Genomic DNA, 13,625 nt, shown 5'->3' on the forward strand with positions numbered 1-13,625 from the left:
GGAAATCTGCGGCAGATTCTACTATGGGAATGCAAAACACAAACGTGAATCCATCCCTAGTTTGAAATAGAAACTGTTGGTAGTCTGTCGGCAGAAAAATTTGTATAAAACTAGTAACAGAACCTTTATGGGGCTGCTATGACATTTTGCAAAGATTATTTTCTTTTTCTGAATTGACATTCAATTTTCACTTAATTTCTATACAAATATGCAGAAAAGCGCTTTAGTGGTGTGTCTTCTCTCAATTCGCTCCCTGCTCTAGACAACTGCCCCTATCTGCTGCCCTCCTCCGCCCCATTGCTAAAGTGACATCTTCCACTTAGTCGCACTTTTTCTACAGCTGTTTGAAGCTGTCCACCTCTTTTTGATATCATTAGGCATACACAGTACAGTAAGTACTGCACTTATAACAGCTGATCCAGATGATGTGCGCAATTGATAGCAATGGGGAGTGGGGCTGGGTGGTACTTAGAAGTGGTTATCTAGACCAAAGAGTTAGTAGAGGAGTAGAAACCCCCAAAGCCTTTTCTTGCTACTCTGCATAAGAATGAAATGCAAAATGATTAATGGGAGTGTTGGAGACAGCCGAAATAAAGCACTTGGCTATCCTCGGTGCTTTTCTTGAAGTGAAAGCGAGCGCCATCCACCACCAGTCACATGCACATTCAACCTAGCTGTGGTTAGCTAGCTGTGGTCAACCTAGCTGAAAGTGCCTCCCATTCTCGACTCGTGGCATAACCCATTTTAGGAGAATTGCTTGCTCTACCTTGTTTTCTTGTGCTCTTACAGATATTTTGGAAGGAACACAAAAGTGCAGACATTTCTGGCTTATAGTTTGTGTAAAGATGTTATTTTTATTTATGTATTTTTTTAAGTTTAGAAATTTGATTCCATGTTTAGACGTTAAGTATCTTATCAATTTCAAAAATTCTTATGTTTTAGTTATCCTGAAAATGGGATTGTAGAAATAGAAACCACCAATATGCGGCCCAGGGCGAGAACCATTTTGAAGTGGAGTGACCTGAAAGTAGGTGATGTAGTGATGGTGAACTACAACATTGAAACCCCAGAGGAACGCGGTTTCTGGTTTGATGCAGAAATAACAGACTTAAAAGAAAATTCAAGAACTAATAAAGAAATATATGTGAAGATTTTGTTGGGGTAAGGATAAAAATATGAAAATAGAATTTTCAATAACTGTATGTAGGATGAAACTGTGGTGATACACACATATGTGTAGCCCTATTGAACTACTGTATGATAGAATGGACTTATGTTCCCACACTCCAGCAATGATGTGCATCAGCTGGTGATTGGATACAACATGATGTAAAAGAAACATTTCCAACAATGATGTACCTGAAACCACCCACCCAACACAAGATGTTATGTAAGAATTTGTGGGAAAGGGGGGTCATTTAGAGCTTAGGATCGCAATGGCACATCAGGAAATTCTCACCCCGACATGATGGATTTGACTTGTAGTGTCTCACCCTTGTTACACATCTGTTAAATACTACAGAAAGTAGTAAGTCTTAACAAATATCCAGGGTATCCAGCACAAATTGATAGTACGGCGAATGTCGGGTGCTCTGTGCAGCCTGCAAAAGAAATGATAATTTTTTTCAATGTATTGCAATGCATTAGCAATATAATGCATCCTGGGGTCGGCGAGAAGGGGTTAAATATGATGGCCACTCAAGAGCTGAGCTTCCACCATAGCCATTAGGTCTTTGTTGCATTATTCAGCAAAGACTCAGTGCTAATACACATGATAATCAACTTTGACTGAGGTGCCATTTTCCTGGCAGCGTATGGGCGTCACCATTTTGGGGAGGATTGCTGGCTCCTGGAACTAAATACGGGGCCAGCATTGAAAGCAATAGGGAAAAAAGCCTCCCGTTGATTTCAGTGGGTAGCGCAAGTATGCCGGCACCCATTCAAGTCAATAGGATCTTTTTACGTTCAGAATGAGCGGAGCGTAACTCCGTGTGCAGGCTCCCTAAAACTGAAAGTGATACCTTGGTTTATCACTTCACTCTATTGAGGAATCTGCTACAGTGGACAAAGATAAGACATTTTGTATTATTGGAAGGCCACTTAAAGGACTGTCAGAAAACAGACCATTGAGTAATGGATCTTAGTGGCAACATTAAAATCAGTGGGGGAAGATTTTTGCTTAAAATTATACAATGTAGAATACATTAAATGGCTTGTACAGTAGGATGCAAGGATGAATGGCAGAAGTTAGATTTTTTTTTTTTTTTTTTGTAACTTCAGGATACCAGAAAAAACATTGGCTGAGAGAGTTTTTGTTTTAACAAAACACAAAGTTTGAGATAAATTTTTCTGACTGTTGATAGCAACTACTTTTCTGAGTTGGCTAGTAGCAGCATGCATTCAGATATCTTTTTTTGCTGTCCCCTAAGGCAGTGTAGCAAATCAGAGTCCTCATGTACCACATAGCTAGCAGCTCTGTAAGCTGTTTCTGTAGCATTTTTTCCCTTTGGTTTCCGGTGAGGGAGTTGAATTTCTTTATGCTACGTGGAAGTTTGGATGTGGTGGTTGCTAAGGTCTTGTGTTCTTTCACTGACTTTTGTGCAGGATATGGTCAGAATTGTTAATAGGCAGATGAAATACGCAATTCTTTTCTCTTACTAGTTATAGTATATAAGCACTTTATATCACATTTTATCGCTTTGTAGTTACATATATATATATACATATATATATATATATATATATATATATATATATATATATATATACATATATATTTAGATTTTCTACTAATTTTCTGTAAACTGAATTTATTTTCCAGCTGTTTAACAAAGTATATTTTGTTATTGATTATTGAAGATAATAATAAAGTCCTTTTTTATCATTAAAATTTTCCCATTTTTCCACAGTAAGGTTAAGAAAGGACCCATGTTGCAGAAATGCAGCTTTTTTTTGCAGATTATGCTTCGTTTTTTTTAAACCAAGGAGTGGATTTAACAGAAGGCAATTGTCTAAGTACTTCCTTTATAAAAAGGAAATATTTAGATGGGGAAAAAAAAGAAAAAAGAAGCGCTACACTTTAACCCCTTCCCGACATCTTCTGTACTATTACAGAGGATATCGGGTACCTTATATACTCGAGTATAAGCCGACCCGAATATAAGCCGAGGCCCCTAATTTTACCACAAAGAACTGGGAAAACTTATTGACTTGAGTATAAGCCGAGGAGGAGAAATGCAGCAGCTACTGGAATATTTAAAAAATGAAAATAGATACCAATAAAATTACATTAACTGAGACATCATGGTCATGTGCATTACAGCTTAGAAACTCCATGTGCCTCATAGTAATAGCAGTTAACCCCATCATGTCCCTCACATTAACCCCCTGTGTGCCTCACATAAGAGTTACTGATATGCGAGACTTATGGAGGTAATAATTATTACATTAAACATTATTAAGATACTTTATAATTACCTCCATATCTCTCTCATATTAGGAACCCTTATATGGGGCACACAGGGGTTAATGTGAGGGACATGATGGGGTTAACTGTTATTAATATGAGGCTCATGGAGTTACTAAAACTAAATTAATAACCCCAAATGCCTGACATTAATAGGAATTGTAACCCCAGTATGTACCTGTGTATTTTACTTTCACTTTCAGCTCTCCTCTATGCAGACACAGGAACAGGGAAGTATCGAGTCAGGCAGCACAGGACTGCAAGGACCTGCATAAATTAAGTGAAGGGGGGAGTATCTTATATCATTACTGTAGCAACCACTGAAGGACACCCCCCCCCCCCCTTTACTTACTTTATGTAGGTCCTTGCAGTCCTGTGCTGTCTGACTCGAGTATAAGCCGAGGGGGGGCTTTTTCAGCATAAAAACTGTGCTGAAAAGGTCGCCTATACTAGAGTATATACGGTATATAAATATGGTGGCCCCTTAGGAGCTGAGTGGCCACCATACCCGCCGGGTCTCTGCTGTATCATACAGCAAAGACCAGGCGCTAATGCTCGTGATCAGTGTTCAAATTAGTGTCCAGTGCCTCGTCAGAGCGTGGGCTCCTCCAATTTGGGGAAGATCATTCGTTTGAGGCCCATGATCTGTTGCTATGACAGCTGGCAGCCTACAACATAAAAAAAATTGAGAAAAAAAAACAGTGAAACACATGTTCACATTAGGTATCCCTGTGTCTGAAAACACCCAGTCTACAAATTTCTAAAAATATTTTTCCTGTAAAATGCCTTAGATGGGAAAGGGTTAAATAGCATGTGTTATATTTTGGTTCAGATTCACCTGCTTTATTAATTGTGACAAGCTAGTGACCATTTAAACTTCATATGACCGTTTAGTTTGGGGAAACATATTTTATTGAAAATTCTATTCCCTATTCTCGAACAGGGTCTTATTATACTACTATTTTAATAGAAGTTACACATAATGGAAGAGGAGGAGGAGAGAGCCATTTGCTTGCTTGACTGCTCCAAAGACAATATGGAGAAAGCAACCTGCGCGCCACAGGCTTTCTTTACTGTGGCAGGCACCACTTGGCTTTGCAGGAAACTGGGAACGGACGTTCATAGACTTGTTGTTCCTGTGGTCTGTTTCTATGGTAACTGAAATACCCCTTTAAAAATCATTAAAAAATAAACCTAAGCCAGTGACAAATTGGTATCCAACTTCCTGTATGAATAGATTTTTTTTTTTTAAAACGGTTTCCATAAAAGCAATAGAAATCACCTTCTTAAACTCTAGTTTCATGTGTATATTAGGAAATGTGTATTACTGGTATATATTTTTCAATGAAATTGTTTTTATGAGCGGAAATTGGGGAACCTTGAATGGAAATAATTTTTATCCTATTCACAATATGCATTATACTTACCATGCTGAGGAGTTTGCATAGTAGCAGTAATATTTAAATTCATGTTTGTATATTTCAGTGGACCCGATGATGCTATTAATGATTGTAAGGTTGTTTTTTCTGATGAGATATACAAGATAGAGAAGCCAGGAGCATATCCTCTGTCATCTGGAGATGGAGAATTTAAAAGTAAGTTGCTAAAAGAGTGTATATATGGTGTTTTTATTTTTTTTAAGTAAATAATGACATGCTCATGAATAAAAGACCTAAGATTTGCCTAGGAAAACCATAATTTCCCTTTTGATGGACAATAAATGACATACTGTTTTTGTGTACTTATAGTACACCCCTGGTTTGTCTGATTTGCACTGCTGCCCAATGGTATTCCGCCTCAGCCCCATTTTTTAAATGGGACTGAGCTACAAACAATCCATATAACTGATAAACATGATGTTACATAGCCTGTGAAGCAGCTCTCCTAAGGGCTGTGACATACAGCTGATCAAGGGATTGTCGGGTGTCATCAGTTTAAGGCTAAGGCCCCATGTTGCGGAATTGCTGCTTTTTTTGTTGCAGATTTTGCTGCGGTTTTTTGAACCAAAACCAGAAGTAAATTGAGCAGAAAGTAGAAGTGTAAGAACTTCCTCTATATTTCCCATTCCTTTTGCAGCCATTCTTGGCTTTGGCTCAAAAAACCGCAGCAAAATCTGCAACAAAAAAAGCTGTGTTTCCGCAATGTGGGGCCTTAGACTAAAACATGGTTTTCCAGGCAAAAGTAATTGGTGACCCTAGTCAGGTGCTATCATTAGCTGCTGTACTGTTACTGCACAGAGCTGAACGCAGATAGCGCCATTCATTGTGTAGTGTCAGTGATTATTGCAATACTGCTTCCATCAAAATAAATCTGCAGTCTTTACTAACTGCCACTACACATTTGAAATATAAAAAACAAAAAAACTTGATAGTCTTCAGTAGTTGATACCTTTTTAATGGCTAACTCATAATGACGACAGATTACAACGTTTTGGAACGTCTAGGCTCCTTTCTCAAGTAAATTTAAACCATTTCTGAAGGATGCATATTTATATACAAAAAGGGCACATAGGGATAGAATTCCAGGAGGAAGGGGGGTAGAGGGTTAATAGTTATTGGTAAAGACAATGTAAACACTTACAGGTCCTTATCAGTTCTCAGGTTTCTGTAAAGTGACATAAAACCATGTGACAAATTTAACCCCCTCTCCAGTGTTTGAAGCAGGGTCATAAATTTACACTCATGAATGCGTCGTTCTCTCTTTGATCTGAAATTCCCTCCCAAAACCAAAACTTTCATGTGATCAGTCATATTATGATCCTCATTGCAGAAAAGATTTGATACGGGGAGGTCCATTCTTCGTTCTCTAATTGTATGGCGATGTGAGTTCATCCGCATTCTAAGCTGCTGTCCGGTCTCTCCAACATACAGATTATCAGTGGAACATTTGATGCATATTATTAAATACACTACATTGGGTGTGCTGCAGGTGAACGTACCTGGTACTTTATATGCTCTGTTAGAGTTTGGTATCTCTATCCTGTCCGTCGTCAGTATGTGGGGACAGGTTTTTCAAACGTTTCTGTCTGCATGGAAATGTTCCTGTGTTGGTTGGAGGTGACAGTGAGCTGCTGACAACCATATTCCTGAGGTTTGGTGGCTGTCTGTAGCACAGGAGAGGGGGATCTGGAAATATGGATTTTAGACGGTTGTCTTTTTGTAGCTTTGTAGCTTTTATAGCTTCCATCCTAAACACATAAAGAACTCCATTGCATACAGCCAGGCCATCAGATACCATCGCATATGTTCAAACCCTGCAGATAGAGACGAACACCTTGGAGGCCTCAAAAACACATTCTTGAGGCAGGGTTACCATCCAAGAACAATTGATAACCAAATCACCAGAGCCACGAGGATATCAAGATCGGATTTATTAAAATACAATACCAAAAAGGAAAACAATCGGGTGCCCCTGGTTGTCACATATAACCCACACCTGGAGATGCTAAGAGGTATCACACGCAAACTACATCCACTACTACAAAAAGACAACCGTCTAAAATCCATATTTCCAGATCCCCCTCTCCTGTGCTACAGACAGCCACCAAACCTCAGGAATATGGTTGTCAGCAGCTCACTGTCACCTCCAACCAACACAGGAACATTTCCATGCGGACAGAAACATTTTCCTTATACACATTTGAAAGCAATGTTTTTTAAGTTCTCTTTTAAGTAACAGCAGCACAGCTCCTGATATCAGCTGATCAGTTAGGGTACTGAGTCTCTGATCCCTATGAATACGATACTGATAGCCTATTCTAATTTGCCTTGAAAACGCTTAAAGGGATTCTATCATTAAATTGCATTTTTTTCTCACTAACACGTAGGAATAGCCTTAAGAAAGGCCATTTTTCTCCTACCTTTAGATGTCTTCTCCGCGTCACCATTCAGTAGAAATCTCAGTTTTCTTCGGTATGCAAATGAGTTCTCTCGCAGCACTGGAGGCAGTCCCAAGCACTCAAACAGCACTGGGGGCATCCCCAATGCTGAGAGAGAAATTTCCAGCGCAGCCTCCACCTTTGTCTGGAATGGCATCTCTCCGCATCTTCTTTCGCCGCTGGCTTCAAACTTTTACGTATGTGCAGTCAGCTCTGCCATCGGGCCACGAGCGTAAATGGCCACAAAAAAATGGCCGCGGGCATATGCTGGAGATTTCTCGCCCAGCATTGGGGACACCCCCAATGCTGTTTGGGCGCTGGGGACCGCCCCCAGTGCTGCGAGATAACTCATTTGCATACCAAAGAAAACAGGGATTTCTACCAAACGGCGGTGCGGAGAAGACATCTAAAAGGTAGGAGAAGAATAGACTTTCTTAAGGCTATTCCTAAGTGTTAGTGAGAAAAAATTTGCAATTTAGTGATAGAATCCCTTTAAAAATGCGATTCCAGTTGAGGTCTAAATTTTTTTATTTTTTTTTTGTCAGTGCTGTTTTCATAATAATTGACCAACCACCTAATGTGTATGGGGGCTTTCTGTCTTGCACTAGATTTTGTTCTGAAAGGAAATAAAACGACCCCAGAAGTGTCTAGCTGAGACTAATTCCTCTCTCCAAACTGAGAACGCATTCACACTTGGCCAACTTTATGTGTATGACAAGTGGGGGGAAGGAATAGCTGTTTGTCAGTCAGAGGTTCAGCCAACAATTGTCTAGGTTGTATGGCCATCTTAACTTAGTTTTTTCGATTAGGGCTACCTACACCTGTGGGTCCATGGACTCTCGGGGCCCACCCTGCGGCCCGCTGGAACTGTTTACCTCCTCTCCCTCCTGGTGGCCGCCACCCCCATTTCTCCCTACCCGCTTCCCCATGTGGTCACTCCTTCTTCTTCTTCCTACCCCGTGCCCCTTTGCCCCCTAGGAACGTGCCCCCCCCAACCCTATGCCCCCTTCTCCCATGTTACCTTCTCCGTGCCCCCTTTTTCCCCCTACCCCATGCCCCCTTCCCCCGTCTTACCTACCCCATGCCCCCTTTTCCCCCCACCAGACCCTGCCGACTGTGTGTCCCCTTTCCCCCTACCAACCTGTGGCCCCGGCCTCACCACACCCTGGGCTTCTCGTGCACCGATGTTCCGACTTGTCATGTCCAGAGACGGCAGACGCTGCAGGACAGCTGGCCGAATCGGCGTTCCAGAGCGCGGTGCAGGCGACCCCCTGACCGGCCGCGGCAGAGTACTGCGGTCCCGTGGTGAGGCCACACAGTTGGGGCAGCGTATGGACTTGTCGCTGGCCCAGAGTACAGGCCCTTGTGCAGGACGCTCCGGACCTCTCAGAGACGCCATGTTGGTATGGGCGGCGGCCAGACGATAACTCCGCCCACATGGAGAAGCGGCACCCAATCGGGTGAGCTGCTGAAGGGGCTGGGATGACGTCATCCCAGGTCCTACAGCGTGACAGGTCCTGCAGCGAATTGGACCGTGAGAAGCACCGGGCACGGGAGTGAATTGCGGTGGTGTACGGGAATTCCATGTAGCCTATGGTTCAATCCGGGACCCAAGGTATGTATGTGCGCATTTTTTAGACAAATCTGTTCACCCATGTAGGTCATACTTTCACCATTATAATATTAGTAGGATTTTCTGAACTGAGTAACAGCAGGAAAGTCTGAACTGTACTTTTTTTTTTTTTTTTTATACAGGAAAGAGTGGTCCTGAATGCAAGCATTGTAAAGCAGACCCCAATGCAGAATGCAGATTTTGCTCATGCTATATATGTGGTGGAAAGCAGGATGCACACATGCAGCTTTTATGTGATGAATGCAACATGGCATACCACATCTACTGCCTAAATCCCCCACTTTCAAAGATACCTGAAGATGAAGATTGGTATGCTGTGATTTTAATTTTAATTTATTAAATGGGTATTCCACATTTCTCTAGTACCCTACTAATCTACTCTTTACCACCTATCACATGGGGAATAGATAGTAAATTGCTGATTGGTAGGGTTTCTGTACTTGAGCCATGGTCATGTTTGAGCAGTTACTACTGGTATGGAAAGCATTTTTATAAGCATTGGTTTTAGTATAGTGTGCGCATGTGTTAGTTTAGAGTTCCTGCAGTTTTTTTGCAGCTACCAGGAGCTTATAGAAGTAATGCCTTCACAACTCATAAAACAATCAGAAACCATTGCTTTAGGTTTTGTTTTTGTGATCTAACATCTGATACACAAAGATTGTCAAAACTGGCATTTACTTTGTGCTATGTTAGAGGCTAAGGTTAGGTTCACATCAGCAGTTGCCTCTCCGCACGAACTCAGTGTTTGAAACTGCCTGAAAAGTCAATTTCAAACAGTTAGTTTTAAGACCCATTTTTGAATGGAGAGAGAAGTCGGACTTGCAGTACTTTTTTTCAATTCAGAAAATAAGGATTTCAGACCCACAGCAGCTAATCTGTGTTTTGTTTTTGTTTTTTTTCTTTTCTTTAACACTGAGGTCTGTGGAGAGCAAATTACAAATGGATAGCAATCAGTTTGTGTCCGTTTTGCAATCCGTTTTTTTCCCTCTGCTCAGAATGAAGCGGGGGAAAGAAAAAACAAAACAAAACCCAGATTGGTCAAAAATGGACAGAAACGGATCACAAATGGACACAAACTGGCAGGTTGTTTTTTTTTTTTGTAAATGGACACCCATTGACTAATCATCTAAAAAGATGGATTCGGGTATCCTCTGTGTAACTGTTTGGAATTCTTTTTGTACCAAACCTTTTTTCTATTAAAACAATTTGCAAGCGGACGGACACCAGGTGCAGATGTGAATCTAACGTTAACTAGCTTCTGCAATTCTTTCAATAAAAAACTAGAAGTAAGGCCTGGTTCACATCTGCGTTAGGTAATTTGTTCGGGGAGTCTGCATGGGGACCCCCGAATGGACTACTGAACACATTGACAAGCGGTGAGCTTATGAAAGCACACAGACCCCATAGACTATAATGCAGACAGAAAGTACTTCATAATCTACTTTCCTGTCCGCATGGTTCGTGCGGAGATCACGCGTAAAGCACACAGACCCCATTATAGTCTATGGGGTCCGTGTGCTTTCACTGCTCACCACTTGTCAATGCATTTGGTAGTCCATTCGAGGGGTCCCCATGCGGACGCCCCGAATGGATTACTGCACACAGATGTGAACCAGGCTTAAAATGTTGCAATGTAGTAAGTGGGGTTAAAAGGGGTCTGAGCATTCTTTTGTATTTTTATATGCATGTTTAAGATGTTTGTATTTTAAAGTATATCAGGTTGTAATAATCATATATATGTTAACTTTGGGGGAAGGCAGAATTTGTGAGATATAACAAAAGTAAAATCCTTCAGCTCACTATATCCACAATAAAGGATCCACAACCTGGGAGGTACGGACAGCTACAGAACTTGAGTAGGTGATGAATGTAAAGAAAAAGGTAAAATCCAGCATCCACAGGAAGGATCCATATGCATTCACAGATTCATGTAAAATATAGCCTTTATTTCCCATGAGGAAGGGACGAGCTTAGTCCTGAAATGCGTGGCTGCTCCTATGTGGCATAGTTCAATCCACCAGTTATGCTGTTACTTTTTATCAAGATGGAAATAAAGGCTATATGTTACATTTATCCGTGAATGCATGTGGGTCCTTCCTATGGACGCTGGATTTCACCTTTTCTTTAGAATTTGTGAGATTACAGGATTAGAATGGAAGAATGCAGGAAGCATCAGTCCGGAAAAGGAGGGGCAGTGCACTCAAATGCCTAATGTTTTGTGTGGCTTCCTTTCCTAGTGAAAGAAAATAGTAATATAAAGCTCATGTGTCCTTTTATTTATGTATAGTTTACAATAGTTACATAACTATTTAAGCCTTGTTATGTGTTTTCTCACAAAACAATTCTTTGTCCAGGTATTGTCCCTCCTGCAAAAATGATTCAACTGAGGTGGTAAAAGCTGGAGAAAAATTGAAGCAAAGTAAAAAGAAGGCAAAAATGCCATCAGCAAGCACTGAAAGCCAAAGAGACTGGGGCAAGGTAGACTTAACTCTTGTTTGTCACGTTCATTCAATACATTTTTCTTAATACATAGCTGAATTGATTTACCTAGTTTGGCAGGAGCAAGTGCCTACATTGTATCTCCCTATATTATAAAAATGAATTTCTGTCTGTCTGTCTGTCTGTGCTCTAATGCGAACCAAACGACTGGACCGATCTTCACCAAATTTGGTACAGAGATACTTCAGATATCCGGGAAGGTTTAAGACGAGACTCCAACTCGCTCGGACGTACCGTTGCTAAGATACAGCATTCCAAACACAATGCGCCCCCCCCCCCCCCTTAGCCAATACAAACCTGCAAGACTTTCACTCATATTCCAACTGCAATACACACGGTCACTCCACATACACAACCCAACACTGATATCCAAACTGAGATACACGCATCAGAGGATTAGATACGCAGATCAGCACACAGTATCACACGCCAGAGGATTGGATACACGCATCTGCACATAGTTCCACACACCAGAGCATAAGATATGCACATCTGCACACAGTACCACATGCCGTAGGATTAGATAAGTGCATCTACACACAGTTCCATATGCCGTAGGATTAGATACGCGCCTCTTCACACAATACCACACGGGGAGGATTAGATACGTGTGTCTGCACACAGTACCACACTTTGGAGGATTAGATACATGCGTCTGCACACAGTACCACATGCCGTAGGATTAGATACGCGAGTCTACGCACAGTTCCACGTGCCGTAGGATTAGATACGCACCTGTTCACACAATACCACACAGGGGAGGATTAGATACGTGTGTCTGCACACAGTACCACACTTTGGAGGATTAGATACATGCCTCTGCACACAGTACCACAAGTCACAGAATTACATACATGTCTCAGCACACAGTACCACACGGGGGAGGATTAGATATGCACATCTGCACACAGTACCACATGCCAGAGGATTAGATACGCGCATCTGCACACAGTAACACACACCAGAGGATTAGATACGCGCGTTTGCACGCAGTACCACATGCCGTAGGATTAGATATATGCCTCTTCACACAATACCACACACGGGAGGATTAGATACATGTTTTTGCATACAGTACCACACTTTGGAGGATTAGATACATGCCTCTGTACACAGTACCACAAGCCAGAGAATTATATACGCGTCTCAGCACACAGTACCACACAGAGAGGATTAGATACACGCGTCTGCACACAGTACCACATGCTGTAGGATTAGATACGCGCATCTACACACAGTTCCACATGCCGTAGGATTAGATACGCACCTCTTCACACAGTACCACACAGGGAAGGATTAGATACGTGTGTCTGCAAACAGTACCACGCTTTGGAGGATTAGATACATGCCTCTGCACACAGTACCACAAGCCAGAGAATTAGATACGCGCATCAGCATACAGTTCCACACGCCGTAGGATTAGATACGCACCTCTTCACACAGTACCACACAGGGAAGGATTAGATACGTGTGTCTGCATACAGTACCACACTTTGGAGGATTAGATACAAGCCTCTGCACACAGTACCACAAGCCAGAGAATTAGATACGCGTCTCAATACACAGTACCACACGCAAGAGGATTAGATACGTGCATCTGCACACAGTACCACATGCCATAGGATTAGATACACGCCTCATCACACAATACCACACAGGGAAGGATTAGATACGCGCATCTGCACACAGTTCCACACACCAGAGGATTAGATAAGCACATGTGCACACAGTACCACATGCCGTAGGATTAGATACGCGCGTCTGTTTACAGTTCCACATGTCAGACGATTAGATACGCACATCTTCACACAGTTGTACACGCCATAGGATTAGATACACGCGTCCGCATACAGTACCACATGCTGTAGGATTAGATACGTGCGTCTACACACAGTTCCACATGCCATAGGATTAGATACGCGCCTCTTCACACAATACCACACAGGGGAGGATTAGATACGTGCGTCTGAACACAGTACCACACTGGATGATTAGATACATGCCTCTGCACACAGTACCACATGCCAGATAATAAGATACGCGTCTCAGCACACAGTACCACACGGGGGAGGATTAGATACGTGCATCTGAACACAGTACCACACTGGATGATTAGATACATGCCTCTGCACACAGTACCACATGCCAGA

General features: G+C 41.9%; 1 protein-coding gene across 1 annotated transcript in view; it reads left to right on the plus strand.

Moving 5' to 3' along the window:
* Nucleotides 1–13,625, plus strand: part of UHRF2 (ubiquitin like with PHD and ring finger domains 2) — an 88,705-nt gene that overhangs the window by 43,647 nt on the left and 31,433 nt on the right. Inside the window, exons 4-7 of the mRNA XM_075278919.1 lie at nt 943–1,161; nt 4,952–5,061; nt 9,099–9,285; nt 11,331–11,454. Of these exons, the coding sequence (XP_075135020.1) occupies nt 943–1,161; nt 4,952–5,061; nt 9,099–9,285; nt 11,331–11,454 (640 nt within the window). The remainder of the gene's footprint in view (nt 1–942; nt 1,162–4,951; nt 5,062–9,098; nt 9,286–11,330; nt 11,455–13,625) is intronic.

This window comes from Leptodactylus fuscus, chromosome 1, assembly GCF_031893055.1.
Source record: "Leptodactylus fuscus isolate aLepFus1 chromosome 1, aLepFus1.hap2, whole genome shotgun sequence".
NCBI lineage: Eukaryota > Metazoa > Chordata > Amphibia > Anura > Leptodactylidae > Leptodactylus > Leptodactylus fuscus.